At 50.2% G+C, this 27,970-nt stretch overlaps 1 protein-coding gene across 3 annotated transcripts in view; it reads right to left on the reverse strand.

Annotated features, from left to right (window-relative positions):
• Window positions 1-27,970, reverse strand: part of LOC146801785 (E3 ubiquitin-protein ligase TTC3-like) — a 1,762,960-nt gene that overhangs the window by 356,119 nt on the left and 1,378,871 nt on the right. For all 3 annotated transcript variants that reach the window (XM_085621278.1, XM_085621277.1, XM_085621276.1), the window contains exon 39: window positions 8,684-8,787. In XM_085621278.1, coding sequence (XP_085477404.1) covers window positions 8,684-8,787 — 104 coding nt within the window. The remainder of the gene's footprint in view (window positions 1-8,683; window positions 8,788-27,970) is intronic.

A 27,970-nucleotide genomic window follows, 5' to 3' on the forward strand; every position in this document is an offset into this window, starting at 1 on the left:
CCTTTGTCCTCCTTTGGAACCAAGAAGCAGTGGGAGTAACAACCACGACCTACTTCTGGCGTTGGAACGCGCTCGATGGCCCCCTTCGCCAAGAGGGCCGCAACTTCCTGCTGGAGAAGTGCCAAGTGATCCCCCGACATGCGGTGGTACTGAGGTGGCATGGCTGGAGGGGTAGACTCGAAGGGTAGGGAGTATCCTCTTCAGACTATCTGCAGAACCCACCTGTCCGAAGTGATGGTGCGCCAGTGGGGGAGGTGATGGCGAATCCTGCTGTCCACTGGCGTCTGGTGGGCCTGAAACACCGGACTAGGAAGGTTTTGAGGCAGTGGTGGCAGGGGCGGTGGTGGAGTGACCCGCCTGCTGGCCTCAGGACCCACCAGGGCGGGCCCCACGACCGCGGCTGTGCTGAGACTGCGGCTGCGCTTGTCGGCGGTTCTAAAAGGAACGTGCTTGGGCACCTTGACCCTGACCTCGAAATGAGCGAAAAGCAGACCCCGAGGGTGTACGCATTGGTGGCGAGACCTAAGGACTGGGCCATAGCCAGAAAGTCCATCAAGCGTTCCAGGGTGCTATCTGCCTTGTCACCAAAGAGGCGTGTGTCATCAAAGGGCATGTCCAACAAAGTGTTCTGGACATTCCCGGAGAAGCCAGTAGTTCTGAGCCAAGCGTAACGGCGGAGCGCCACCGTCGTGGAAAGTGCCCTGCCGAGGGAATCTGCTGTGTTAAGTCCACAACGGATAGTGAATTTAGCAGCATCTCTCCCTTCGGTAATGGCCTGGTAGAGCACCGCCAGAGCTTCCAAAGGGCACTGAGGCAGCACCTGTGCCACGGTGTCCCACACAGAATGTGAATAGAGGCCCAACAGGCACGCAGTATTCGCAGCCTGCAACCCGGAACTGGCAGAAGTGAAAATCTTTTTCCCAAACTGCTCCAATTTCTTCGATTCCTTGTCCCGAGGAGCAGAAGAACAAGTTACTTACCTTCGGTAACGCTTTTCCTGGTGGATACAGTAGTGTGGATTCCTCACCTTGTGAATATCCCCTGCGCCAGCACCATTCGGAAACTTTTGTAGCACTCCACGCCAATGAGGTCGAAGACGACGTCACAGAGACACGGCTCCGAACGCGGCTCAGCTGACATCACCGGATCCATAAGAAGACCTAGTCGGCGTGATGACGTCAGTTCCGCCCTTTTTTCAGTGCCTTCGAGGCACACGGACGGACTGACAGCAATATATACACAGTACATAATATACAAAGCAACACACACAGTGTGGAGATTGTGAGAAGTTGGCCTGATGTATGATGTCACTAGTTCTAGTGTACACCTTATATCAGTCCAAACAACCCTTATGGTGATTGGTTGTAAAGTCAACCTTATAGACCAGCTATCCTAGTGGTAGCATGGACAAGAGCAGTCTTAGGCTAAACTCTGTATGGCATGTGAAGCCAGCTGTTATACCATTTGTAACCCCTTGAATACCAAATGAAATATATATAAAATAGTGTATTTATTCTAGTCAAACCCTCAGCACTCTTTATGAGATTCGAGGTAAGTACAACACAGTCTTATTCAAGCATACATTAAGTCACACAGGTAAGTAATACAGCTAGGCCCTAGGGGCCACGCAAACCATATACTAAGTAAGTGGTATAAGGACCACTGTCACGGAAATGGGATAGGCCTAGGCAATCGCTGGGGCTACACTATACTACCAAAGGTTAGGAAGTGGGAGGCCCACGGGATTCAGGTGCAGAGTGGAAACACTCACGCGTAATGCGTATAATCGATAGAAATAGTACAGTTCAGAAATAATAAGATTTAGGACACTTCTGGAGCAACTAGGAAGTCGAGACTTGAGAACTAGACACTAGGATAGTCAATACCCTGATGAGCACCGGAGTACCCAAGTTACCTAGCCCACGGGCTGCGGGTGCATAGGTGTGAAGTTGCGTCGGGTTTCGTCGTCGACTCCTATGGATGCCTGAAGGAAAGATGCTGACAGGCAGTCAGTGAAGAGTGTCCGGTGGATCCCAAGGCTGGGATCAAGAAGGAAGGATACCTGCAAGCAGAAGGGACAGAGTCTGGGTCACTAGCCAGTGACCACGTGGAACCAGGAAGGAACCAGGCGATGTCGTGAAGATGCAGGTGAAGAGGTGAAGCTTGTCGCAGCAGACACGGGTACCAGGAGACGTCAAGGACGACCAGGACCAGGAGGCGAGCTGTCCCCCGAAGGCTCTTGCTGTCGGCGGCGTCGAAGTTGGACTAGGACTCACCAAGCCTTGGCAAGCGGAACCCACGCAGAATGGAGGACTTGCTTCTGGTGCAGACCAGGAAGGTCTGGGGTGCTTCTCTTTCACAGAGGAGCAGGAGCCAGTCTGGAGGAGCCAAACCAGCAGTGGAAATTCAAAGGTGTGTCGTCACAGAGGTTACTAGCCAACGGGCAAGTAACCGGACAGACGCGGGAAGCAGGAAAATGCAGAAGGGCCCCACGCAGGACTTGTGGAGTGTGGGGGGCTGATCTTCGGTGCAGATGATGCTTGGGGTTGGGGCTTCTCAATCCCCGGTGCACAACTTCGAGGGTGCCTCAGAAGCTGCGCTGGAAGATACTCGCCACTTTTCCCAGGTAGCCGGCCCCACGTCTCTCGTCGCCTCCACGGATCTCCGCTCAGCTGTGGATCAGGGTCGGAGAAGTCTGGAAGTCAAGGCTCTGCAGTCGGTCCCTCGTAGAACTTCAGCAAAGCAAAGGGTAGTCTCTTGATGGTGCCTGTTTGCACAGGGTAGCCACTCCTTGGCCACAAGGGAGATTCTTCAGTCTTCTTCTTTCGTCGAATGTCGAAGGTCCAGAGTTTCTGTTCAAGTTGCAGGTTCAGGATAATCTACTTTAGCAGGGTCCAACTAGCTACTAATATACTGGGCTAGTGGGCTGGTCCACCTGCAAGGTCCCTCCTATGGGTGGGACCAGGAAGGGGAGGGGCTACACCCCCTTTCCTTTGTCCAGTTTCGCGCCAGAGCTGGGGCTGGAGTGCCCCAGCACCGGTTTGAACTGGACTATGCATGGAGCACCTTGTGTGCCCCAGGCATGTCTCATTCCTTTCAGCCCTCCCTGCCCCACTACACTAAAGTAGTGGGGCAGGGAGTGCTAGCACCTCCCCAAGCAGGAAACCTATTGTCCAGGCCTCCCTGGCTGGGAGGGCTCCCAGCAGCAGGAGGTCAGACTCATGTCTGTGGCAGCAGCATCCATTTTGTGATGCTGAGGCTTTGGTGAGAGTTAAACAGCAAAGTAGGATTTTAACATGTCTCTCCCTCTAGAAGGGAGGAATAATATCCTCATCACCAGAAATGGTATGGGAGTATTATTCCAAAGTGCTAGACACCTTACACGACATGTTTTGATAAAGCCAAACCATAGTTACCATAACCGTTTAAGATTATAAGGTACTTTAAGAGTATATGGTAGGCTATATCATAGAACAGCTATAAGGACATGGTTACAAAAGCTGCAGACAGGCTCAGCTTATGCTAGAGCACCATCTCACATGTTACCAAGCACTCTGCCTCCAGGATTGTTAAGGCCTGCCATAGGAGTGGCTGATAGGTACACATGTGTCTATATTAAGGGTAGATATAGGTATACTATATCTAAGCAAGGGGTGATTACACGACCTTGCCCCAGCTGAGTGATCAGCCAGTTGTGTCTGATTGGAAGGCCAGACCAGGGGTGGCATAATACATGCTGCAGCCCCTGGGAGGTCTAGGGTACACCTATGCCCTGGGTACCTAGGGTACACTGTACAGGGTCCAATAAGGTGATCCTTACCAAGTGTGTATGTACCTAGGGTATATGGAGTCCATTTTAAAGAGAGAGCAGACAGCCTGAGACCCTGAATGGCAGGATCTCAGGCCAACTAAGTCGAAAAACCAGCTAGACACTAGGCAAAAAGTTGGGGGTAACCATAGTCAGATATCCACCTTCCTACAGAGATAACATAGGAAGGCAAAAGAAATAACACACTGCCTTTGACAGTAACAAATAACATATTTTTTTGTTGTTTTTTTTTTTAAACAACACCATGAGAATTATGGTATGCAAGGGTGCACAACGGGGAGGCGGGTGGGTCAGTGAGGAATCCACAGGCAGATACTGTATCCACCAGAAAAAGCGTTACCAAAGGTAAGTAACTTGTTCTTCTGATGGATACATCTGCCAGTGGATTCCTCACCTTGTGAAAAGATTCCCACAGCTGTCCCACTCCCGGAGGAGGGTGTCCACCCTTCTATACCAGAAAGTCCTGAAGGACGGAACGAGCAAAGTGACCGTCCCTCCTCACCTCGGAATCCAAGCAGTAATGCTTCGCGAAAGTGTGGAGGGAGGCCCAAGTTGCCGCCCTACAAATATCCTCCACAGGAACACCTCTGGACAAGGCAGATTTAGAAGACTTTGCCCTAGTAGAATGAGCCCTTAAACCCTCTGGAGGTTCCTTACCGGCCAAAAAGTAACATATCTTGATGCATAAGATAATCCATCTGGAAAGGGTGCGCTTGTGCACCGCTCTGTCTTTCCTGCAGCCAACAAAGCCCACAAAGAGCTGGTCGTCCACTCGAAAGTCTTTAGTCCTATCAAGATAGAAGATCACCGCCCTCTTAAGGGTCCAAGCGGTGAAGCCGCTCCTCCTCCTTGGAAGGGTGAGGGGGAGGATAGAAGATAGGAAGGGTAATGGACTGCCCCAGATGGAAAGGAGTTACCACATTAGGCAGAAAGGCAGCCCTGGTCCTGAGTACCATTCTTTCAGCATGAATGTTCAAGAATGGGGGTTTTGAACTCGGAGCTTGAAGCTCACTTACCCTCCTTGCCGAGGTGCTCGCAATGAGAAAAACCGTTTTGAAAGACAACAGTCTCAAGGGACACTTGTGTAAGAGCTCGAATGGCGAACCCATCAAGTAAGTTAAGATAAGATTTAAGTCCCATTGAGGTACAATAAAAGGAGTAGGCGGAAACTTGTTTGTAAGGTCCTTAAGGAATCGTAAAACAATAGGTGATTTGAACAATCACGGTTGATCCGGCAAGGAAAGGAAAGCCGACAAGGCCGAAAGATATCCCTTCACAGTGGCTACAGCAAAACCTTTCTGAGCAAGAGAAAGAGCAAACTGAAGAATGTTAGATAAACGAGCCCTCAAAGGGTCAATAGACTACTCTCCGCACCAAAGAACAAATTTAGACTGTAGGAGAGTAGGGTCTGCTTTCTATGTTCACCCCCACTTTTTGCTTTTGCTTCACTAGTTTTTGACTTAGATGTGGCTGTGGGCCTGCTAATCAGACCCACAGCCCAGCTGTTCTCTCTCTAAATTCCTACTATGTACTTTAGGTACATAACCCAATTGGTAAGGATCACCTTATTGGACCCTGTACAGTGTACCTTAGGTACCCAGGGCATAGGTGTAACCTAGGCCTACCAGGGGCTGCAGCATGTATTATGCCACCCCTGGCTGGCCTCCCATTGTGACACAACTGGCTGATCACTCAGCTGGGGCAAGGTCGTGTAATCACCCCTTGCTTAGGTGTAGTATCCCTATACCTACCTTCTATATAGACACATGGGTAACCCGTAAGGCACTCCTATGGCAGGCCTTAACAGTCCTGGAGGCAGAGTGCTTGGTAACATGTGAGATGGTGCTCTAGCATGAGCTGAGCCTGTCTGCAGCTTTCGGAACCATGTTCTTATAGCTGTTCTATGATATCGCCTACCATATACTCTTAAAGTGCCTTATAATCCTCGCGGTTATGGTAACTATGGTTTGGCTTTATCAAAACATGTCGTGTAAGGTGTCTAACACTTTGGAATACTACCCCCATACCATTTCTGGTGATGAGGATATTATTCCTCCCCTCTAGAGGTAGAGACATGTTAAAATCCTACTTTGCTGTTTAACTCTGATCAAAGCCTCAGCATCACAAAATGGATGCTGCTGCCACAGACACGAGTCTGACCTCCTGCAGCTGGGAGCCCTCCCTTCGACATTCGACCTCAGGAAGAAGACTGAAGAATCTCCCTTGTGGCCAAGGAGTGACCACCCTGGGCAACCAGGCACCATCCAGCGACCGCTGCTTGCTTTGCGACTGAATCCTGCGAGGGACGACTGCAGAGACTGACCAGCGCCGAGACTTCCAGACACCTCTGAACCAGATCCACATCTCCAGCGAAGCTGAGACCCGTGGAGGTGACGAGGGACGTGGGACCGGCGACTTGGGAAAAGTGGCTAGTAACTGACTAGCGCAACTTCCGAGGCTCCCTCGAGGCTGTGCTTGGGGAATTGAGAAGCCCCACTCCCGAGCACCATCTGCAAAGAAGACCAGCTCCCCACACTTCACGTGTTCTGCGTGGGGCCCTTCTGCACCTGTGTTGCTCGACGTGTTGTCCGGTTGCTGGCCCGTTGGCTAGTAGCCTCTGCGACGACGAACCTTTACTTTCATCTTGCTGGTCCGGCTCCTCCAGACTGGCACCCGCTCCTCTGTGAAAGAGAAGCACCCCAGACCTTCCTGGTCTGCACCAGAAGCAAGTCCTCCATCCTGCGTGGGTTCCGCTTGCCAAGGCTTGTTGGGTCCTGACTCGACTTCGACGCCGCCGACAGCAAGAGCCTTCGTGGGACAGCTCACCTCCTGGTCCTGGTCGTCCTCGACGTCTCCTGGTACCCGTGGCTGCTGCGACAAGCTTCACCTCTTCAGCTGCATCTTCACAACATCGCCTGGTTCCTTCCTGGTTCCTTCCCGGCTCCTGGCTGGTGACCTAGACTCTGTCCCTTCTGCTTGCAGGTTCCTTCCTTCCTGATCCCCACCTTGGGATCCACCGGACCCTCTTCACTGACTGCCTGTCAGCAACTTTCCTTCAGGCATCCATAGAAGTCAACGACGAAACCCGCCGCAAGTTCACACCTATGCACCCGCAGCCCGTGGGCTAGGTAACTTGGGTACTTCGGTGCTCACAAGGGTATTGACAATCCTAGGGTCTAGTTTCCGAGTCTCGACTTTCTAGCTATACCAGAAGTGTCCTAAAACTGTTAATTTCTAACTGCTAGTAATTCTATCGACTTTTACGCATTACGCGTGAGTGTTTCCACTCTGCACCTGAATCCCTTGGGCCTCCCTCTTCGTAACTGTTGGTAGCGTAGTGTAGCCCCAGCGATTCCCTAGGCCTAGGCCTATCCTGTGTTCGTGACAGTGGTCCTTATACCACTTACTTAGTATATGGTTTGCGTGGCCCCTAGGGCCTAACTGTATTACTTACCTGTGTGACTTAATGTATGCTTAAATAAGACTGTGTTGTACTTACCTCGAAACTCATAAAGAGTGCTGAGGGTTTTCCTAGAATAAATACATTCTATTTTTATATATATCTGTTGTGGTGTCCTTTCATTTGGTATTCAAGGGATTACATATGGTATAACAGCTGGCTTTACATGCCATTCAGAGTTTAGCCTAAGACTGCTCTTGTCCATGCTACCACTAGGATAGCTGGTCTATAAGGTTGACTTTACAACCAATCACCATAAGGGTTGTTTGGACTGATACAAGGTGTACACTAGAATTAGTGACATCATATATCAGGCCAACTTCTCACACCATCCTTCTCAATTCAAATAACTAACATATCCACCACTCCAATTACTTTTATATTTTCACTATACTAATTCACCACTAATCCTTATGGGTTCTGGAGTAGTGTGCTACTCGCAACAATAGCGTTTCAACGCCTCATCAGGGGTAGTAAGCGCTATCTTAATGCAATACAATACAGAGTCAGCTTCCTACAGCAAAGTACTTCACAAAAGCAACAGTGAAAACCATGACAATCTACCTAGAGAGGTCTACATTGTAAAGATGCAGAAAAAGGGCAATTATATCAACATTTAACTGACTCTTGCCGATTCCATCTTAGGAATGGGCCAAAACCATAGTTGGAGCTGTGCGACATCACCACTTGACACTGGGAAGCTAATAAAAGTGTTGCATTCCAGCCTGGTGTCCAGAAAGTATTGGCAAAGTGAGGAATACGCAGGAAGATGTGCCCACCAGAGAGGAGTCAGAGAAAGGCAGGTTCATAAGTTTCTGTGATGTCTGAAAAGTCAGAGACGCAAGTTCTACCTATCAGAAGTCTAAAAGAAGAACCATAACTGTATCCATAATCCCCCGTATCAGCAGAATCTTTTACAGCACTTCTGAACTGGTCACAGGTGGTCAAGAAGAAAGTGTACAAAGAAAACTATCACGCACAAACACAAACACAGAAGCTTAGCTTCTGACCACGGGGATCAAGGATGGAGGGTCAAGTGAAGCCATACTTCCTGATATCCCACAAAACATTTAGAAATGGTAAAGTGCATAATAAAGGAGAATGAAAAGAGATTAACAGTCGTAATTGCCTGAAAATTTAAAATAAAATGCTGGAGAGCCCAAAACAATTACATGATACCCAGCCCCCCCTCTTTCCCTTTCAATGCTGCTCCTCAAATACTGTTCTAATACTTTTACTTGGTTTTCAGTAACTATAATACGTCGCAAACTTTTATATGTGCTTCAATACTGTCATTTCCTTTTCTGACTGAATATTTTGTTACTATATTTAACGGTTTTGATTTAAACTATTGCCGTGTGCATTGCATTACCGAAAATATTTTAAAGTTGTACCTGCTTCCAGCTGAATGCAGAAACTGAAGATTTGCCTCACAACTTGACATGGCGCAGCACAACTTGAAAATTTCAATATTCTTTTGGTTTTCTAGAATTGTTACCTAAAAATTAGATGGCGTACGACACTTAATAACAGTTGTGTTTTGTTTTGATATCAGCTGAAAAGCACAGGTGCTATGGGGATGGATCTAAACAATCCTTCAAAACATAAATTAAAGAGTGGCAATTTGAATGAAGCTAAAAAACAAAAATAAAACTTAAAGCACAAGTTACTTACCTTCGGTAACGATATATCTGTAAGAGACATTAGTTAGTGATAGATTCCTTACCTTAGAATTACCGCCAGGCGTCTGACTGGATCCAGAAAGTTTTTGTCAGCAGTACCCCTGCGCGTCGGAAGGTGGCATCGTGCGGCTCCGCGTCCGTCACAGTCGCCAGGATGACGTCGCGGCAGCGACTTAGATGCCGTACTCGCATGCTGACGTCAGTTCTGTTCTTTCTTTTTCCACGCTAGCAAGCGCAGATCCTAAAAGAGCGGTACCCCAGTCAATTTTTTACTGAGTTTTTGGGACTTTTTCTCTGTTCTTTTGAGTCTTTGACTCCTGGTGTATAGGAATGCCCGGTTTCAAGTCTTTCAAGGCTTGCCCCCCAAATGATGTCGGTGACGGACCCGCACCGCGAGTGTCTCTACAGCCTGGGGCGCGACCACGACCCCACGTCAGTTTTGTACACGACTTTCTGCGCCAGGAACACAGAACCATGCAAGATACTGACCACTGAGGCATTGAAACTAGAGCCCTGAAAGGAATGACCTTAACCCTAGAAATCAGTTCGCAGAACGGGGAGGATGGGTGGGGCGGTAAAGAATCTATCAATAACTAATGTCTCTTACATGTCTCTTACAGATATATCGTTACCGAAGGGAAGTAACTTGTGCATCCGAAAGAGACACGTTAGTGATAGATTCCTTACCTTAGAACAGATACCCCAGCAATACCAACCCCGGTGGTGGGTCTGCGAACCAAGATCACACCAGAAAGTCACGGAGAACAGAACGGCCAAAGAAGCCGCATCTACGAACTTGGCTGTCAAGGCAATCAAGTCGGACATCAAGTTCAGCCTGAACTTTTCCAAAGTTAAAATACCGTTTTTGGACGTTGAAGTCTACCCAAGTGAGGGACACCTCGTATCTACATTGTACAAGAAAAAAACCGACAGAAATAAAGCGTTACTCTATTCCAGCAATCACCCACGCAGCCTGAGGGACAATTTGCCCTACGGACAATTTTTAAGAATCCGTAGGAATTGCACTTTCAAGGATGAATTTTTCTTTCATGCAGAAAAATTAAAAACTAACCTCTTAGAAAGAGGTTACCCCAAAAAACTTTTGAAGAGATCTATGAAACGTGCATGGTGGACCCCACGGGAGGTTCTTTTTGAAAGAAGAGACAAATCGAAAATGGACAGGATTGTCTGTGTCTCCACCTTTACACCCACGTCCAATAGGCTGAAGAAGATCATCTCCCAAAACTGGCACCTTGTAAAAAATCTGGACCCTTCCCTCAAAGAACCCCCATTGTTTGCCTTTAGAAAAGACAGAAGCATTGCTAATCAGATCGTGAGAGCTGCTCTTCCTAAAACAAAGGTCCCGGACTGGAGAAGCTTTTTTAATCTTCCTCCGATTCAAGGCCACCACAAATGTGGCACATGTGTGTGCTGCGAGTCCACTTTGGAAGGTAATCACTTCATTCATCAGAACATTCATTGGAAACATGATTCCTTCTCAAATTGCAAAACTAAATTTGTAGTATATGGGATACTATGCCCATGTGACAAACTCTATATTGGTAAAACAAACCAGGAAATAAGGTTCAGAATCCAACAGCACAAATCAAGAATACGAAAAAATGTACAAAACGCTCCTTTGGTTAACCATTGGCGTCTTAACAACCATGCAGAAGCTGATGTCAAATGGACTGTAATTTCGAAAGTTACACCAGATAGCAGAGGAGGCGATTTAGATGCCAAACTGTTGAAAAGAGAAACGATGTTGATAATTAAATTCAACACATCTGTTGAAGGATTAAATGAAATGTCTGAGATTTTCAACCTTTGAATTTACGCCTGTGAGAACATCGCCGGTTTCCGGTTGTCCAGCAAAATAATGTCTATCATGATACTCGCTTCACAGCCTTACCATACCACACCCTTGCTTCATTTAACATTGTACCTGTATATCCATGGGCATGATGTTTTGTTTTTATCAATAAAGCTGCACACAACGCGTTGGCAAACTACAAATCCCATGATCCTTTATATCGTAGCGCAATCACCGCTCGAACAAGCAGTCCTCCACTTCTTGAATTAGCTTTGCTGCGAATAAACTACATATCCCAGACTCCGCTCACGACCAAAGACAGGAAGTATAAAAGCGGTTTCCTTCCGGCTGCACTGTGAACCATACTTGCATTGGCGGTACAAACACGGACGACGGGTTCCTTGTTAAAAATTTTCCTCGAACTACCTCGGAAGGTAAGAGAATATTTGCACGAGCGACTCACGAGCTTGTTTGAGCCACTATAACGCAACCACTACATTCCGCTTTTGATTCATCTCTTGTAGACGACAATTGAAGCTTTTCCGATATTTGAATCATCATCTACAATAGTCGGCATTTAGTCCGAAGGTACGCCAGCAGTAAGATACACGACATCGACAGGCTTACAAGTAAGACGTGACTTTGGGACTAACACCGCCATTACACATACCAGCGCTTTATGCGACATTTTAATTAATTCAATCCTCCCCTCTTCTGTCTTTCTAAAGGTCTGTCTCGAAAAGGTCTATACTCCACACTCGCTAGTCTCCCTTCGGGTGGCATTGGCTGCAAGGTAAGATACTGGCACAAGGTTAGCGTTGAGGAAAGTATAGTGCATAAGGGTTCATTGGTCTAATTTAGCTTTTCTGTATTCTTCCTATAGTGAGCATCTGGTCCTGATGAGAATCCCCACAACTTGAGGGATTCGAAACGCGTAGACCTCTCCGCTGTGGGCTAACCGCACAAATTTCAACCCAATTATTTTCAAACTATTATTATTAGGCTGCAAACATGTTTTCGGTAGCCCCCTATTTTTGTGTAAAGTTGTAAAATTGTCATTGATTATTTGTCTTAAATGTCTCACAGTATGATTGAGTAGTATGAATGTATGGTATGATTGACACTTGTATGCCAGTAGTAGTGTCGTGTATATTTTTGTAGTAAATGTATATATCAATATCGTATTGTTTTTTGCTTTTTTCTGTGTAAATAAAACCGTGCTTAAAAATGAGTTAAATAAGCACCGATCCCCTAAAATTGTTGATTAAAATCAAACGGAAAAAGTGGTTTTTGGTGGTACTGTTTTGTTCAGTCCATGATTTGAAGTATCGTGTTGATACTTTGTGCAGCATTGGCAACTCTTTTGTTTTGGAAATTATATATTGACTTGGCCTTGCTGCCCTTGAAGTCAAAACCCAAGGTTGTTCCTAAAATCACAACTTGACATGGCGCAGCACAACTTGAAAATTTCAATATTCTTTTGGTTTTCTAGAATTGTTACCTAAAAATTAGATGGCGTACGACACTTAATAACAGTTGTGTTTTGTTTTGATATCAGCTGAAAAGCACAGGTGCTATGGGGATGGATCTAAACAATCCTTCAAAACATAAATTAAAGAGTGGCAATTTGAATGAAGCTAAAAAACAAAAATAAAACTTAAAGCACAAGTTACTTACCTTCGGTAACGATATATCTGTAAGAGACATTAGTTAGTGATAGATTCCTTACCTTAGAATTACCGCCAGGCGTCTGACTGGATCCAGAAAGTTTTTGTCAGCAGTACCCCTGCGCGTCGGAAGGTGGCATCGTGCGGCTCCGCGTCCGTCACAGTCGCCAGGATGACGTCGCGGCAGCGACTTAGATGCCGTACTCGCATGCTGACGTCAGTTCTGTTCTTTCTTTTTCCACGCTAGCAAGCGCAGATCCTAAAAGAGCGGTACCCCAGTCAATTTTTTACTGAGTTTTTGGGACTTTTTCTCTGTTCTTTTGAGTCTTTGACTCCTGGTGTATAGGAATGCCCGGTTTCAAGTCTTTCAAGGCTTGCCCCCCAAATGATGTCGGTGACGGACCCGCACCGCGAGTGTCTCTACAGCCTGGGGCGCGACCACGACCCCACGTCAGTTTTGTACACGACTTTCTGCACCAGGAACACAGAACCATGCAAGATACTGACCACTGAGGCATTGAAACTAGAGCCCTGAAAGGAATGACCTTAACCCTAGAAATCAGTTCGCAGAACGGGGAGGATGGGTGGGGCGGTAAAGAATCTATCAATAACTAATGTCTCTTACATGTCTCTTACAGATATATCGTTACCGAAGGGAAGTAACTTGTGCATCCGAAAGAGACACGTTAGTGATAGATTCCTTACCTTAGAACAGATACCCCAGCAATACCAACCCCGGTGGTGGGTCTGCGAACCAAGATCACACCAGAAAGTCACGGAGAACAGAACGGCCAAAGAAGCCGCATCTACGAACTTGGCTGTCAAGGCAATAATGCTTAGTAAAAGTGTGCAGCGAGGCCCACGTAGCTGCCTGACCGAGGTCTTGCAGGGGGACACCACGTTCCAATGTAGTAGTAGCTGCTGTCGCCCGGAGGCTCCTTTTTAGCCAGAGAATAACAGGCTTTTATACACAAGACGACCCAGCGGGAGATAGTCCTCTTGTGTACAGCTCGGCCTTCCTTAGCACCTATGTAGCCAACAAAGAGCTGATCATCCACCTGGAACTGTTGTGTGCGATTCAGGTAAAATGAGAGCGCACGTTTTGGGTCCAGACGGTGGAGCCTCTCTTCCTCTCTGGAAGGGTGCGTAGGCTGAAAGAAAGTGGTCAGGTTGATAGCTTGCCCGATTTGGAAGGCAGTAACAACCTTTGGCAAGAAGGAAGGACAAGTGAGGAGCACAACCTTGTCGGCATAAACAGACAGAAAAGGAGGTTTACAGGAAAGAGCCTGGAGCTCACTCACGTGCATAGCGGAGGTGATGGCAACCAGGAAAGCAGTATCTAAAGTCAGTAAACGAAGAGGACAGTTGTGAAGCGGCTCAAAAGGAGCGCCCATCAAATAAGTAAGAACCAGATTCAAGTCCCACTGCGGCATCACAAATGGAAAAGGATGGAAAAGGTGAGTAATGCCTTTGAGAAGGAATATGCTACTTACCAGTATGCATCTGTTCTTGGCATGTAGAGCTGCAGAGTCACACACTTAGGATATTAGATCGCCATCTGGTGTTGGGCTCGGATGCTTGCACGTGGTTGTTGTCTTCGGAAGAAGTCTTTGGTCACAAGATAGGTGACTCCTCCCTTGGACGACAGTGCGCATGGGCATCAACTCCATTGTTGGATTGTTTTTCGCCATGATGGGAAATGATGGAGTTTGTAGAAAAGAGAGAGATATCCATGTGTGATGTCTAAGTAAGACAATGCTGGAACAGATACAGGTCCCAGGGAGGTAGGTGGGCGTGTGTGACTCTGCAGCTCTACATGCCAAGAACAGATGCATACTGGTTAGTAGCATATTCCGTTCGAGGCATATGAGCTGCAGATCACACACTTAGGATAGACTATATAACAGTATCTCCCCTAGCGGTGGTCACCTGTATCGGTTGCAGCAGTTTGAAACAAAGTTTTAAGGACAGCCTGGCCCACAGAAGCTTGTTGCTTTGCTTGTACATCAACACAATAGTGTTTGGTAAAGGTGTGTGTTGTAGACCATGTGGCCGAATTACAAATATCTTCTAAGGGAACGTTTCCTAAGAATGCCATGGAAGCCCCTATTTTGCGTGTGGAATGCGCTCTAGGGGGAACGGTTAGTGTGCATTTAGCCTTGTGGTAGCATATTTGTATACATTTAACTATCCACCTAGCTATCCCAGATTTGGAAATGGGGTTGCCTTTATGTGGAGGAGAGAAAGCGACAAACAATTGTTTTGTTTTGTGGAATGATTTGGTTCTGTCAATGTAGTAAAGAAGGTCTCTTTTAACGTCTAAGGTATGAAGAGCTCTTTCAGCTACCGAGTCTGGATTTGGGAAGAAGACTGGTAACTCTATTGATTGGTTAAGATGGAACGGAGATATGACTTTTGGAAGGAATTTGAGCTTTGTTCTAAGAACCACTTTGTTACGGTGTAATTGTAAGAATGGTTCTTGTATGGTTAAAGCCTGGATCTCACATACCCTTCTGAGGGATGTGATAGCGATAAGGAAAGCCACTTTCCATGTGAGGAACTGTAGTTCACATTTATGCAGAGGTTCAAATGGGGGTCCCATGAGCCTTGTAAGAACAATGTTTAGATTCCACACTGGAGAGGGTGGCAATCTGGGAGGAATAATTCTTTTTAGTCCTTCCATGAATGCTTTGTTCGCAGGTACTCTGAAGAGTGACAAGTGTTGTCTATTTTGTAAGTAGGCTGCTAATGCTGCTAGGTGGAGACGTATAAATGGAGTATGCCAAATTACATCTTTGCAAGTGCAGTAAGTAGCAAATGATGTCCTGGATGAATGCCTCCAGTGGGTTTATATGATTGTTAGTGCAGTAAATGGCAAATCTTTTCCATTTCGCAGCGTAGCAGGCTCTAGTGGTAGGTCTTCTGGCCTCTCTTATAATATTCATGCAGTCTGGTGGCAGGTTGCGATAACCGAACTCTAGGACTTCAGGAGCCATATTGCCAGGTTCAGTTGACCTGGATCTGGGTGTCTGATTTCTCCATGGTTCTGGGTTAATAAGGACGGGGAGAGTTGCAGTTTTTGGTGTGGCACTAGTGAGAGTTCCAGTAGTGTTGGGAACCACGGTTGGCGTGCCCATGTGGGAGCTACTAAGATCAGTTTGAGAGACTGTTGCCTGAGCTTGCGTACCACTAATGGAATGAGTGGGAGAGGCAGAAAAGCGTACGCAAATCTGCCTGACCAGTTCATCCATATCGCATTGCCCTTTGACTCCGGGTGGGGAAACCTGGCGGCGAAGGTTGGGCATTTTGCGTTTGTGTGTGGCGAACAGATCTATGTCTGGTTGGCACCATTGTTGGAAAAAGGGTCTTAGGACTTCGGGATGTAGTTCCCATTCGTGGATCTGTTGAGTCTGTCGACTTAACAGATCGGCAATCTAATTGTGAACCCCTGGAAGGTGTTCTGCAAGTAGGTATATTTTCTGGGGAATGGCCCATCTCTAAGTGTTCTGTGCGAGCTGGGACAGCTGGAGAGAAATGTGTGCCTCCTTGTTTCTGTATGTAATCATGGCCGTCCTGTTGTCTGTCCGGATGAGGACAGTTTTTTTCTGGAGATGTAGTTGGAATGATTTTAGTGCTAGGAACACTGCTAGCAGTTCCAGGTAATTGATATAGAGCATTTTTTGTTGAGTGGTCCATTTGCCCTGAGTGGTGTGGCCGAGGAGATGGGCTCCCCATCCTGTGAGCGATGCGTCCGTTGTCAGCACTATCTGTGGAAGAGGCTCTAGGAACGGCCGCCCTCTGGACAGGTTATGTTCCACCATTTGAGAGAGCGATGTGTGCGGCTGTCCACCAACACCAGATCTGTAAGTTGTCCGTGAGCCTGGTTCCACTGACGTGCTAGACATTCTTGCAAGGGGTGCATTTGAAGTCTGGCATAAGGCACAATGAAGATGCATGACGCCATCATGCCTATGAGTTGCATGAACACTCTTGCTGGAAGAGAGTGTTGGATTTGGAATTTTGCGATAAGAGCTTGTATATTGGCTATCCTGGCTGGATTGGGATATGCTAGGGCTGTGGAGGTGTTTATGGTGGCTCCTAGATACTGATATATGTGAGAGGGTTGAAGATGAGATTTGGGATTGTTTATTGTGAATCCCAAGTTGTGTAAGATTTGGATGGTTTGGTGAGTGTGTAGAACACACTTGTTGAAGGACTTGGCTTTTATTATCCAGTCATCTAGATAGGGGAAGACATGAATTTGTTGCCTTCTGAGGTGTGCTGCTACTACTGCTAGGCATTTTGTGTATACTCTGGGTGCGGTTGTTACCCCGAATGGAAGGACTATAAACTGGTAGTGTTGTCCTTCCACCACAAACCTTAAATACTTCCTGTGGGCAGGATGTATGGGAATGTGGAAGTAGGCGTCCTTGAGATCTAATGTGGTAAGGAAATCGCCTTGTTGCAGTAGTGGGAGCACTTGTTGAAGAGTGATCATATGGAAATGATCTGAGTTGATATACAGATTTAGGGGTCTGAGGTCGAGTATTGGTCTTAGAGTCCCGTCCTTTTTGGGGATTAGGAATTAGAGTGAGCATACCCCTGTACCCTGATGTTCTAAGGGAACTGGTTCTATTGCGTGCTTTTGAAGCAATGAGAGAACCTCCTGTTTGAGTTGTGTAAGATGGTCTGTTGACATGGAACGCTGTTTGGGCGGTATTTGACCCACTTGTCTGTGGTGATGGAGTTCCAGACAGGTAGGAACTGTTTCAGTCTTCCCCCGACCGGAGTGGAATGGTCTGGGGGGAGTGGAGGAAAGTCACTCTTTTGTGGCAGGGGAGGTGCGAGTGTTGGTATTACCTCGACCTCGTCCCTTGTTGTTGTTTCCTCTGTATCCGCCTCTAAAATATCCACTACTGGGGGATGTGTGTGTGGCGGTTTTGAATGTAGAGGAGGTGTCCGCTCCCATATTTTTGGAGGCTCCTCTACAGAAGGAGCGCCGAAAGGAGCCACGTGGTTGGGGAGACTGTAATGCTCCCATGGACTTAGCCATCTGTGTCCTTCTTCATTTTTTCAAGGGCAGCGTCTACTGCTGGCCCAAAGAGCTGTTCCTGATTGAATGGTTGACTAAGTATGGTAGTTTGTACCTCTGGCTTAAAGCCTGAAATACGGAGCCAGGCATGTCGTCGAAGGAGCACACTTGTGTTAATCGCTCTAGAGGCGGTGTCTGCGGCGTCAAGCGCATATTAATTGCTGCATTTGAAATAAGCTTTCCCTCCTGAATGAGATCATTTGCCTGGGTTTCATATTGGTCTGGCAGATGTTGTAAGAGTCTCTAATTGATCATAGTGGGCCCTGTCATAGCGTGCTAGTAGGGCTTGGGTGTTGGCAATACGCCAGTGATTAGCGGCTTGTGCTGCTACTCTTTTGCCAGAGGCTTCCAATAGTTTGGATTCTTTGTCGGGGGATGGTGTATCTCCTGTGGTTTGGGAGTTGGCGCGTTTCCGAGCATTGGAAACGACCAAAGAATCCAAAGGGAGTTGCCTTTTGATGTAATTAGGATCTTCAGGGGCAGGCCTATATTTCTTTTCGATCCGTGGGTTGAGCACCCTGGCACGAACGGGGTCTTTAAAGACTTCGGGGAGTGTTTTATGACTCCTTTAATCATGGGCAGAATTTGTACCGACTTTTGAGACTGTTCGAAAGTGTCTAATAGGATGTCTTCCTCTGGTGCATCTGAGTGCATTGTGACGCCGTGGTATAGTGCTGCCCTATTTAATAATTGGCCAAACCCCAGGTGATCGTCAGGAGGCGATGGTTTTGAGGGATATGGCTGAGGGTCAGGCATGTCTGGTAAAGGGAATGCCCAATCATCCAGTGGTGAGGTGTCTGGATCCGTGAACGGATCATTAGGATCACCCCCACCCCCTAGGTCATCATCATCCTGTGGTGGTGGTGTGTGTGATGGAGAGGGTATAGGTAATGGTGGTGTAGGCAGAGGGGGTGGGATAGGAGGCAGTATAGGAGAGGAAGGAGGGATAGGGGATGTTGAAGAGTCCTTCCTGTTTACAGGAACTGGGGCAGGTGGTGTGTCCAGTTTCCGTTTTTTACATGGCACCGCGGTGACATGTCCAGTCTTGGGGTTGATATCAATCTTTTTCTGCCTTGAGTCGATTGGATCTGGATGAAAAAGTTCTTGTTCTTCAGGAACAGTCTTTGGTACCGATTTTTTCGGTTCCGATCGAGGTTCTGGATGATCGGTAGCATGTTTGGCTTTAGGAGGTGTATGAGAGTCCTTAGCCGGTGGTTTCGGTACTGATGATGGTTTCGGTACCGATGTAGGTTTCGGAGCCGAAGGTGTATCTGTGGCCTTGGGAACCTTCGGTGCCGGTGTGTCGATTGGCCTTGGTGTTTTCATGGCCGAGGGTTTCGGAGCCGATTTCGGTGCCGAGTGGTCTTTTGTCTTCGGTGCCAAGGGTGCTGGTTGGACAATGACATGCGGTTTGCTCGGTCCCGAGCTACCGGAAGGCTTATATTTCTTCGGAGCCGAGCCCAGAGGCGGGGCTTCTGAAGGGTGTTTTCGGTCGCGACTGGGGCGAGCAGGCGAAGTCTTGACCAATGCCTTTGGTTTCGGTGGGGTTGGGGCAGGGCCAGTAGTACTCACACGTTGCCCAGGAGTGATGGGGTCGTCTGAGTCGTCTGCTTCAGAAATTATTTGTAGATCTTCGGAATCTTCTTCCGGGACATCGGGGCCTTCATCAAAGATGTCCACTGGTTCCGGAGCTGGTCTCTGTGCCATGATGTGTCGTCCAGCCCTTCGATCTCAAATCGTCTTTTTGGATCTAAAGGATGCGCAGGCTGGACAGCTGGACTCGTCGTGTTCCGGTGATAGGCACAGGTTTCAGACTTTGTGGTGGTCACTGTGCGGAAATTTTGCTCCACACTGGGGGCATTTTTTGAACGGCGTCCTTTCCATGAGCCATAGGCCTCACGGCATGGATAGGCCCAGCGACCCGCGTCGACGTCCGGAATCGAGCAGATGAAATCGATGTCGAGAACGAAGGTGCTACGATGTTTTGTGTGAAGTTTTTGCGCTTCGAAAAGTTTGGAATTGAAATTTCCGGACAGGGAAAAGTTGCATCCGAACCCAATGGCGGAAAAAAACAATCTAACGATGGAGTTGATGCCCATGCGCACGGTCGTCCAAGGGAGGAGTCACCTATCTCGTGACCAAAGACTTCTTCCGAAGACAACAACAACCTGCAAGCATCCGAGCCCAACACCAGATGGCGATCTCCTATCCTAAGTGTGTGGCTCTGCAGCTCATATGCCTCGAACATCTACTTATGATAGGGGTCTTGAAATGAGAGGGCTGATCAGGGAGCCTAAAAAAGGCTGAAATTGCTGAAAGGTAGCCCTTAATAGTGCCCAGAGCAGAGCCCTGCCGGGCCACAGAAAGAGGGAACAAAAGGACTTCTGAAAGAGGGGCAGAAAGGGGATGAACAGCCCATCGCTGTGCACCATGCCACAAGTTTGTTCCACTTGCAGGCGTATACAGATTTAGTGAAGGGACGCCTGGCTGCCAGAATGATATCACAGACTTCAGGAGGCAAGTCAAATGGAATCAACTGTCGCCGCTCAATCTCCACGCAAGGAGGTGGAGGCTGGACAGGTTCGGGTGGACAGAAGATCCTCCAGAAGAGGCAGTCGGATCGGAAATCCACGCTCATACTGAGTAGCTCGGGATACAAAACTCTTTGAGACCAGTCCGGGGCCACAAGAATGACTTTGGCCCGGTCGCGCCTGATCTTCATCAGCACTCTGGGTAGGAGTGGTATAGGCGGAAAGCTGTACAATAGACCACAACTCCACTTGTGACAAAAAACGTCACTGAGCGAGTGCCGCCTTGGAAATTCCAACGCGTAAAACTGCTGACATTGAGCGTTCTCTTCGGTGGCGAATAGATCTAACCAAGGCTCTCCCCACGGCAGAAAGAGACATCGCGCCCCCTCCGAGTGAAGCCACCATTCGTGATCCATCATGCACCTGCGGCTGAGTTTGTCCACCCTGGCGATCAAAGAACCTGCTAAGTGTTGAACCACCAAGGAAATGCCTTAACATTCCAGCCATGTCCAGAGATGCAGAGCCCCCTGACATAGGGTCCACAACCATACCCCGCCTTGCTTGTTGCAGTACCACATGGCTGTGGTGTTGTCTGTGAACACCTGCATCACTCTCCCCTTGACGGAGGAAAGGAATGCCTTCAGTGCAAGTAGGATCGCCCGGAGCTCCAGAAGGTTGATATGGAGCCTGGACTCCGCAGGAGACCGGAGGCCTCTGATCTCCACCTCTCCCATGTGGCCGCCCCATCCCAGGAAGGACGCATCTGTCCCCACTGTGTGCTCTGGTTGAGGAAGGGAAAGTGATCTGCCACTGACACAAAGCTGGTTCGTGAGCCACCACTGCAATTGTCGTGCAGGGCCCTCCGAGATCTGGAAGTGCTCGGAAAGGTTCCCTTGATGCTGCGCCCACTGGAACTTCAGGTCCCACTGCAGAGCCCGCACATGCCATCTGGCAAGATTGGTCAGCAAGATGCAGGAGGCCATGAGGCCCAGCAGCCTCAATGTCATCCTGACTGAAACCCAGGACAAGGGCCGAAAGATCGTAATCATAGCACGAATGTCCCGGACTCGCTGTTCGGGAGGATAAACCCGAAACTGCGCCGTGTCCAGAATCGCTCTGATGAAGGGGAGCTTCTGAGAGGGAATCACGTGCGACTTCGGCAGGTTGTTGGAGAACCCAAGCAAATGCAGGAGGTTGACCGTAGTCTGGAGGTGGGAGACGACGGCCTGGGGCGAGCCCGACTTCAACAACCAGTCGTCGAGATAGGGGAAGACTGAAACCCCTGGTCAGCGCAGATGAGCTGAGACCACTGCTATCACTTTCGTGAACACCTGCGGGGCGCTGGTAAGGCCAAAAGGGAGCACAGTGAACTGATAATGCTCGTGGCCTACCGTGAACCCCAGGTATTGCCGGTGGGCCGGCAGGACGAAGATATGAAAGTAAGCGTCCTGCAACTCCAACGCTGCCATCCAGTCTTGCGGGTCTAGGGCAGACAAGACCTGAGCAAGTGTGAGCATCTTGAACTTCTCCATCCAGAGGAAGCGATTGACGTTCCATAGGTCTAAGATAGGATGCAGGCCCTTGTCCTTCTTTGGAACCAAGAAGTAGTGGGAATAACAACCACAACCCACTTCTGGCGTCAGAACGTGCTCGATGGCCCCCTTGGCCAAGAGGGCTGTAACTTCCTGCTGGAGAAGTGTCAAGTGATCTCCCGCCATGCGGTGGAACTGAGGTGGCATGGCTGGAGGGGTAGTCTCGAAGGGGAGGGAGTAGCCCCTTCGGACAATCTGTAAAACCCACCCGTCCGAAGTGATGGTGCCCCAGTGGGAGAGGTGATGGCGAATCCTGCCGCCCACTGGCATTTGATGGGCCTGAAACACCGGACTAGGAGGATTTGGAGGCAGTGGTGGCGGAGGACTGACCCCGCCCGCTGGCCCCGTGACCCACCTCGGCGGGTCCCACGTCCGCAGCTGCAATGAGACTGTTGCTGCGCAGGCCTGTGGCTCTGAAACGAACGTGTTTGGGCGCCCCTTTCGTGGCCACGAAAGGAGCGAAAGTACAAGTTACTTACCTTCGGTAACAATGTATCTGGTAGAGATGATTCTAGCCGCAGATTCCTTAACGTAGAATTATCCCCAGGCGTGAGACTGGACCCGGAAAACTTTCTTTGCCCCAGCATCTCTGCGCCGGTGGGCGGTACCACGTGACTCCGCCCTGACGTCCGCAGGCGTGTCAGCGAGGTCACATGAGCCCCACCCCGGCGCGCTGACATCAGTTTTCTTCCGTGCAACAACGCGGAACCATCACAAACAAAACTGTGGAGAGTACGGGAACAGTGTGCGAAAAATTAGTGAAATAGAAAAGAGAGAAACGAAAGGCGAGACACAGCACCAGTTGGAAAAGTGCCAAGCACTAAGGTACAAAAAGTAATTGCGGTGAAAGCCATAGCAGGAACATCCTCGCCTGCCAAGGCAACATCCTCTCAGGAGGCAGAAAGCATGTGAAAAAACGCCATAGCAGAAGAGAGAGACTGCAAGCACAATTCACAACAGTTAAGGGCAACAAGCCCAGAACAGAAGAATAACAGCAATCCACCCCTAGACGACACCACAAGGAGGGCCGTATCCCCTGAAAGGAGCGAAAGGCCGAGGTACAGGTAAAACAACCCCCAATGTAGTGGACTGCAAGGGAATCAGAAACCCCACGCAAGCAAAAAGAACAAGAGTAAAAGGAATGCCCTACACCGGAGAAAAAACCAGGATGGAGGGATGCAGAAGCACACATGAACCAACCAAGCATGTATCATAAAGGAAGGGGTGGAACAATCAAGCAGAACGAAGAATCCTGCCCGGGAGGAAGCGAAGCGGACACCCACAGAAAACAAGCCACCCGGAGGGAGGCGAGTGCAGAAAACCAACTAAGGGTCCTCTCAGAACGGGGAGGAAGGGCAGCCGTGAAGGAATCTGCGGCTAGAATCGTCTCTACCAGATACATTTTTACCAAAGGTAAGTAACTTGTACATCTGATAGAGACTACTAGCCGCAAATTCCTTAACGTAGAATAGATACCCTAGCATTACCCAGAGGGGAGGAGGGCCTGCGAGAGATCCTCCCCAGTAGGAGGAAACACAGGGCCCCAGCAGGGGACGTGTCACGGGGACAAGAAGGGCGGCCCAGCCCCTAACAAGCAGAAGTAACCAAGAACAAGGCAAAGGGAAGACCCCAAGCCCATTCAAAGTACAACGGCCACAAACCCTCGTAGGGACAGACAGCCGCAGAGGAGCACCCAGGTGGAAAGAACGACCCCAACTCCAGGGAGAAGAGGTAGAACCGGAGGCAGAGCCCACCGTAGGAAAACACACAGCGACAGAGGACAGCTGAACAGGCATCAGCCGCAAGGAAGCAGGCAAGGCAGGGACGGCTCCACAGCCAAGAGACGCAGACATACGAAGAAGGCACAGGTGCGCAAAGCCCCAGCAGAATAAGAGGCAAGGGCACAAGGTAACACAACAAGGGCCACGGAGGTGGACCAGAACAGGCAGGCGTGCACAGCCGGCAGCTGACAGCACCATGGAGCAGCGCACCCAGAACAAGCCAGGCACAGGCCGAGGGCAGAGGCCAGGAAAATGCAGAACAAGCCCCAATGGAGGACCGTGCAATAGACACACAGCGACCCCTGAAGAGAAATGGAACCAGCCATAAGAGAAAAAGGGGAAGCCACGGAGGACGGACCAAGCCACCAACCAGAATACAGGAAAGCCAGGAGAAACCCAGCTCCCCTGGAACACCAGACAGAGGACCAGGCCGAAACGCTGGACAGGAAGGCGGAAACGCCACAACATGACACCATGGCAAATAGTCAAGCGATGTAGTGAACACTGAGAATGACGGAACCAGGAGCAGCGCAAGCTGCGCCCGGACAAGAAACAAGAGACCGCACCAGCGGAATACAGTGAAGCCAAGAAAGGTAGGGAACCCGAAAAAGGGGCAACCATAGCTCCCCAGCGCATAACAGAGCTATGCAATAGCTACAAGAACCCCACATAGGGTATGATACGTCCCACTAAAACATGGGAACACCTCTTAGGGAAAAATCCGCAGCAAAGGACCAGAACATAAGGTTAGGGCATGAAACGTCCCAAGAAAACAAGGGAACACCTCTTAGGGAAAAATCCCGCAGCAGAGAAGAGAACATAAAGGACCTGCAGATAGAACCACAGATGGCGTGTCAATCAGCCAATCAAAAAACACACAGAAGACCCAACCTGAGGACACATATGGGTGGAGCACCACCAAAGAACCACAAAATGCGGAGGGGCTGTACTAGCAGCCAACAGGACAAAAGGGGGTCAAGGACCCGAAAGCATGCCAACCCACCAGAACAGACAGACGGTCCAACCAAACAACGCCGTCCATAAAGCAGCAGAGGACCGACAAGCCAAGATTACGGAGGGGGGGGGCAGGACGAAGCCCCGCAAGGAGCAGCTGAATGGCAGCATTCGCATGGGTGTTAAACAAAAGCACCCCATCAAAGGGCAGGTCAACGAGCCACTCCCTCACATTCTCAGGAAAAACGCTATCCCTCAGCCAAGCATGGCGACGGAGAGCCACTGAACTTGCCATTGTGCGGCCAAGAGCATCAGAAACATCCAGGGGCGAACGGAAAATGAACGCGGCCAGCTCCCGGCCATCCAGCACATGGCGTCGCAGGTCGGCGGAGACATCGTCCGGAGAGGCAGAAGACAGAAGGGACTCCACGGAATCCCACAAGCTAGAAGTAGCCCTGGCAAACACAAAGCGTGTTGAACGCGCGCAAAGCAGCACTAGAGGAAGCGAAGAGGTTTCGCCCCTATGAATCTAACCACCGGTGGCCTCCCGTGACGGAGGAAACACCACAAAAGGAAGGGAAGGAAAAGCAGTCTGCAGAAGAGGGCCCTGGGTAGAAGGGTGGAAAGAAAGGCAGACTGGGTCGCGCGGTGGAGGAGCGACTGGGGGACCGGATCCCCTGTGGCAGGACGCCCCCAGAAGAGAATTATGGAGCAAAGCCTCGAAGAGAAGAAGCAGCTCCCGTCCACCAGAGCCCTGATGGAGAACCTCCAGCAAATAGTCCATATGGAACGGAGTAGCAGGGTCGCCCATGTGCAAAATGCCAGCAGCCGTGGAACTGGCCCGGACAAAGGCCGCAGATGCCTCTGTAGGGCGTAGAGGGAGGGAAAGCAATTCCTCCATGGGCGACGGCTGTAAACTAAGCCTGCCATTCCCAAATCCAGCTGGAGGAAGAAATGGCCAGCCCCGGAATGGTGGAAGATTGACAGACGAGTGGGGTACCTGAGGCGCCTCTGGTGAAGGCTGAGGCCGCGGGGACGGCGAAGAGCCCTCCCTGGAAGACGGCGGGGAAAAAGCCACGACACAGAGTCCCGTCTCCGGGGAAGAAGAAATAAAAAATTGATGAACCTCTGTAGAGGAGGGGGCCTCCGGAGACGAGTCGACGACCCGATGCCGTGGAGTCCGCCTCGGGGTTTGCGGCAAGGCAAAGGCGCAACATTGGCCGAAGAGGGGAACCCCGCTGGGCCGCACCCCGACGTCACCACACCTCCAACACCTGAAGCCGAACCAGTCGGCACCGGAGTCGCCGGCAATGCCGCGGAAGGCCCTGCACGTGGCAAGGGATCCGCGGGCATCCCGGGAGGAGGAGGGGCCAAGGAAGCCTGCAGAGCCGCAGCATAGGCCTCCATTTGGGCCCTAGTCGCCCCGGCGCCGGAAAATGGCGAGTAGGGTGGCGACGAATGAGGCAACATGTCCCGTGGAGAACCCGTGCCCTCCGCAGAGCGGGGACCAGGCCTCGGGGACAAGCTGTATGACTTACCGATGGGCAAGCAACGCCCTAGGGGCCTCGGTGATAGGCGATGTCGGAAGCGAAAGCGGCGATTCGTGGACCCTTCCGCGGGGGACGGACGCGGAGATGACACCGACCTAGACAACCAGGCCGAAAGGAGCTTCATCCGGCGCTCCTGCCAGGACTTAGGCTTCAGATGCTGGGAAGCGTCGCAGTCCGTGGAATCATGGTGCTCGCCCAAACACCACATGCAAATCGGATAAGGGTCCGTTACGGACATCTGACTCGCGCAAGACTTGCACGCCTTAAAGCCCGAAGGCATTCGCACACTGTCCCACCACGCAAAGCGTGAAAAAGAAGGCCTGAAAACAGGCAGGTACACAATCCGAATCCGCGTTGCACGCGGAAAAGAGGAAAACTGATGTCAGCGCGCCTGGGTGGGGCTTATGTGACCTCGCTTACATCACGCCCGCGGACGATGTCAGGGCAGAGTCGCGTGGTACCGCCCCCCGGCGCGCAGAGAAGCTGGGGCAAAGAAAGTTTTCCGGGTCCAGTCTCACGCCTGGGGATAATTCTACGTTAAGGAATCTGCGGCTAGTAGTCTCTATCAGATAGCAGAAGCCAAAGGAGTGCCTTGTCTCCAAAAAGGCGAGTGCCATCAAAAGGCATGTCCATCAGAGTGTTCTGGACATCCCCTGAAAAGGCAGTTGTCCTAAGCCAGGCATGACGGCGTAGCGCCACTGTCGTGGAAATCGCTATGTCCAACGAGTCGATGGTGTCAAGGCCACAACTAATTGTGAACTTGGCTGCATCCCTCCATTCAGCAACAGCTTGAGAGAGCACCATCCGGGCCTCCTTAGGATACTGAGGCAGCACCTGCGCGACCGTATCCCACACAGAGTGGGAATAACTGCCCAAGAGGTATGTGCTGCTCACAGACCGCAACCCTGAACTGGCGGAAGAGAAAATCTTCTTCCCAAACTGCTCCAGTTTCTTGGATTCCCTGTCCGGAGGTGCGGAAGGGAATGCGCTCGGGGACGCAGAGGCTTGGGCTACCAAGCTCTCAGGGGTAGGGTGTTGAGAGAGGAAAATGGTGTCGCCCGGCGACGGGCGATGGCGTGGGCCACGTTCCTATCCACAGGAGCCCCTGTGTTGGGCCTGGACCAGGTGCCCAAAAGAACGTCAGAGTGCGTCATTAAAGGGCAGCAGCGGCTCCGCAGAGGAAGCAGCCGGCTGAAGAACTTCTGTCAGGAGGTTAGTCCTGACGGCCACTGTAGGGAGCTCGAGGTGGAGAGCCTCGGCTGCCCTACGCAACACCACTGAATAAGTACCACCCTCCTCCGTAGCCACGGTATAAGAAGACAGTGCGCCAGGTTCTGGAGAAAAATTCAGTCCACCTGCGTCCTCCAAATCCTCTGCCCAGTCCAGGTCTAACTCGCATTGGGCTGCGAGAGGGTCTTCAGACCCCTCTCAGTCCTCCGTAACCTGCTGGGCAGGCGGAAAAGAAGGAGGAGGATGGAGTAAGGGATAGAAATTCCCCATCGGCGTCGGAATCGGCGTCGATTGACACCGGTCCGGCACCGTCTCCATGTTGGGGTGGAAGCCGGGGACGACATTGGCCGGGGGGGAGGCCGACGCCGGGGCCATAGACATCGATGGAGGTCGTATGAGGTCAACCGTCGTCGGCTGGGATCCATGCATGGATCCGTGGGGGTCTCGCTGCGCCGAGGCCGGACCCGTCAACGACGTCGGGGGCCGGAGCCATTGATTAAGAAGAGTAAGGACCCCCAGTCGTTCCCGCGGGGCCCAAAGGGGCACCAGCGGGGCACAACGGGCCAAGGAGAAGAGCCATGGCTGACAGAAAGTCCTGCAGCTGGCCCGGTTCACAGACGGACCCGGGAAAGGCGGGTAGGCCGTCGGCACCACCCGCAACCCTCAGCCATGTCACGAGACAGGCTAGGGGTAGGCGAAGAGCGACAGCGCTTCTTCGACTTCTTGTGCTTCGTCTTACCTGACCCAGAGTGCGAAGACTTCATCGAACGATGGTGGCGGCTCCGCGAC

Source organism: Triturus cristatus, chromosome 8 (genome assembly GCF_964204655.1).
Source record: "Triturus cristatus chromosome 8, aTriCri1.1, whole genome shotgun sequence".
Taxonomy (NCBI): Eukaryota; Metazoa; Chordata; class Amphibia; order Caudata; family Salamandridae; genus Triturus; species Triturus cristatus.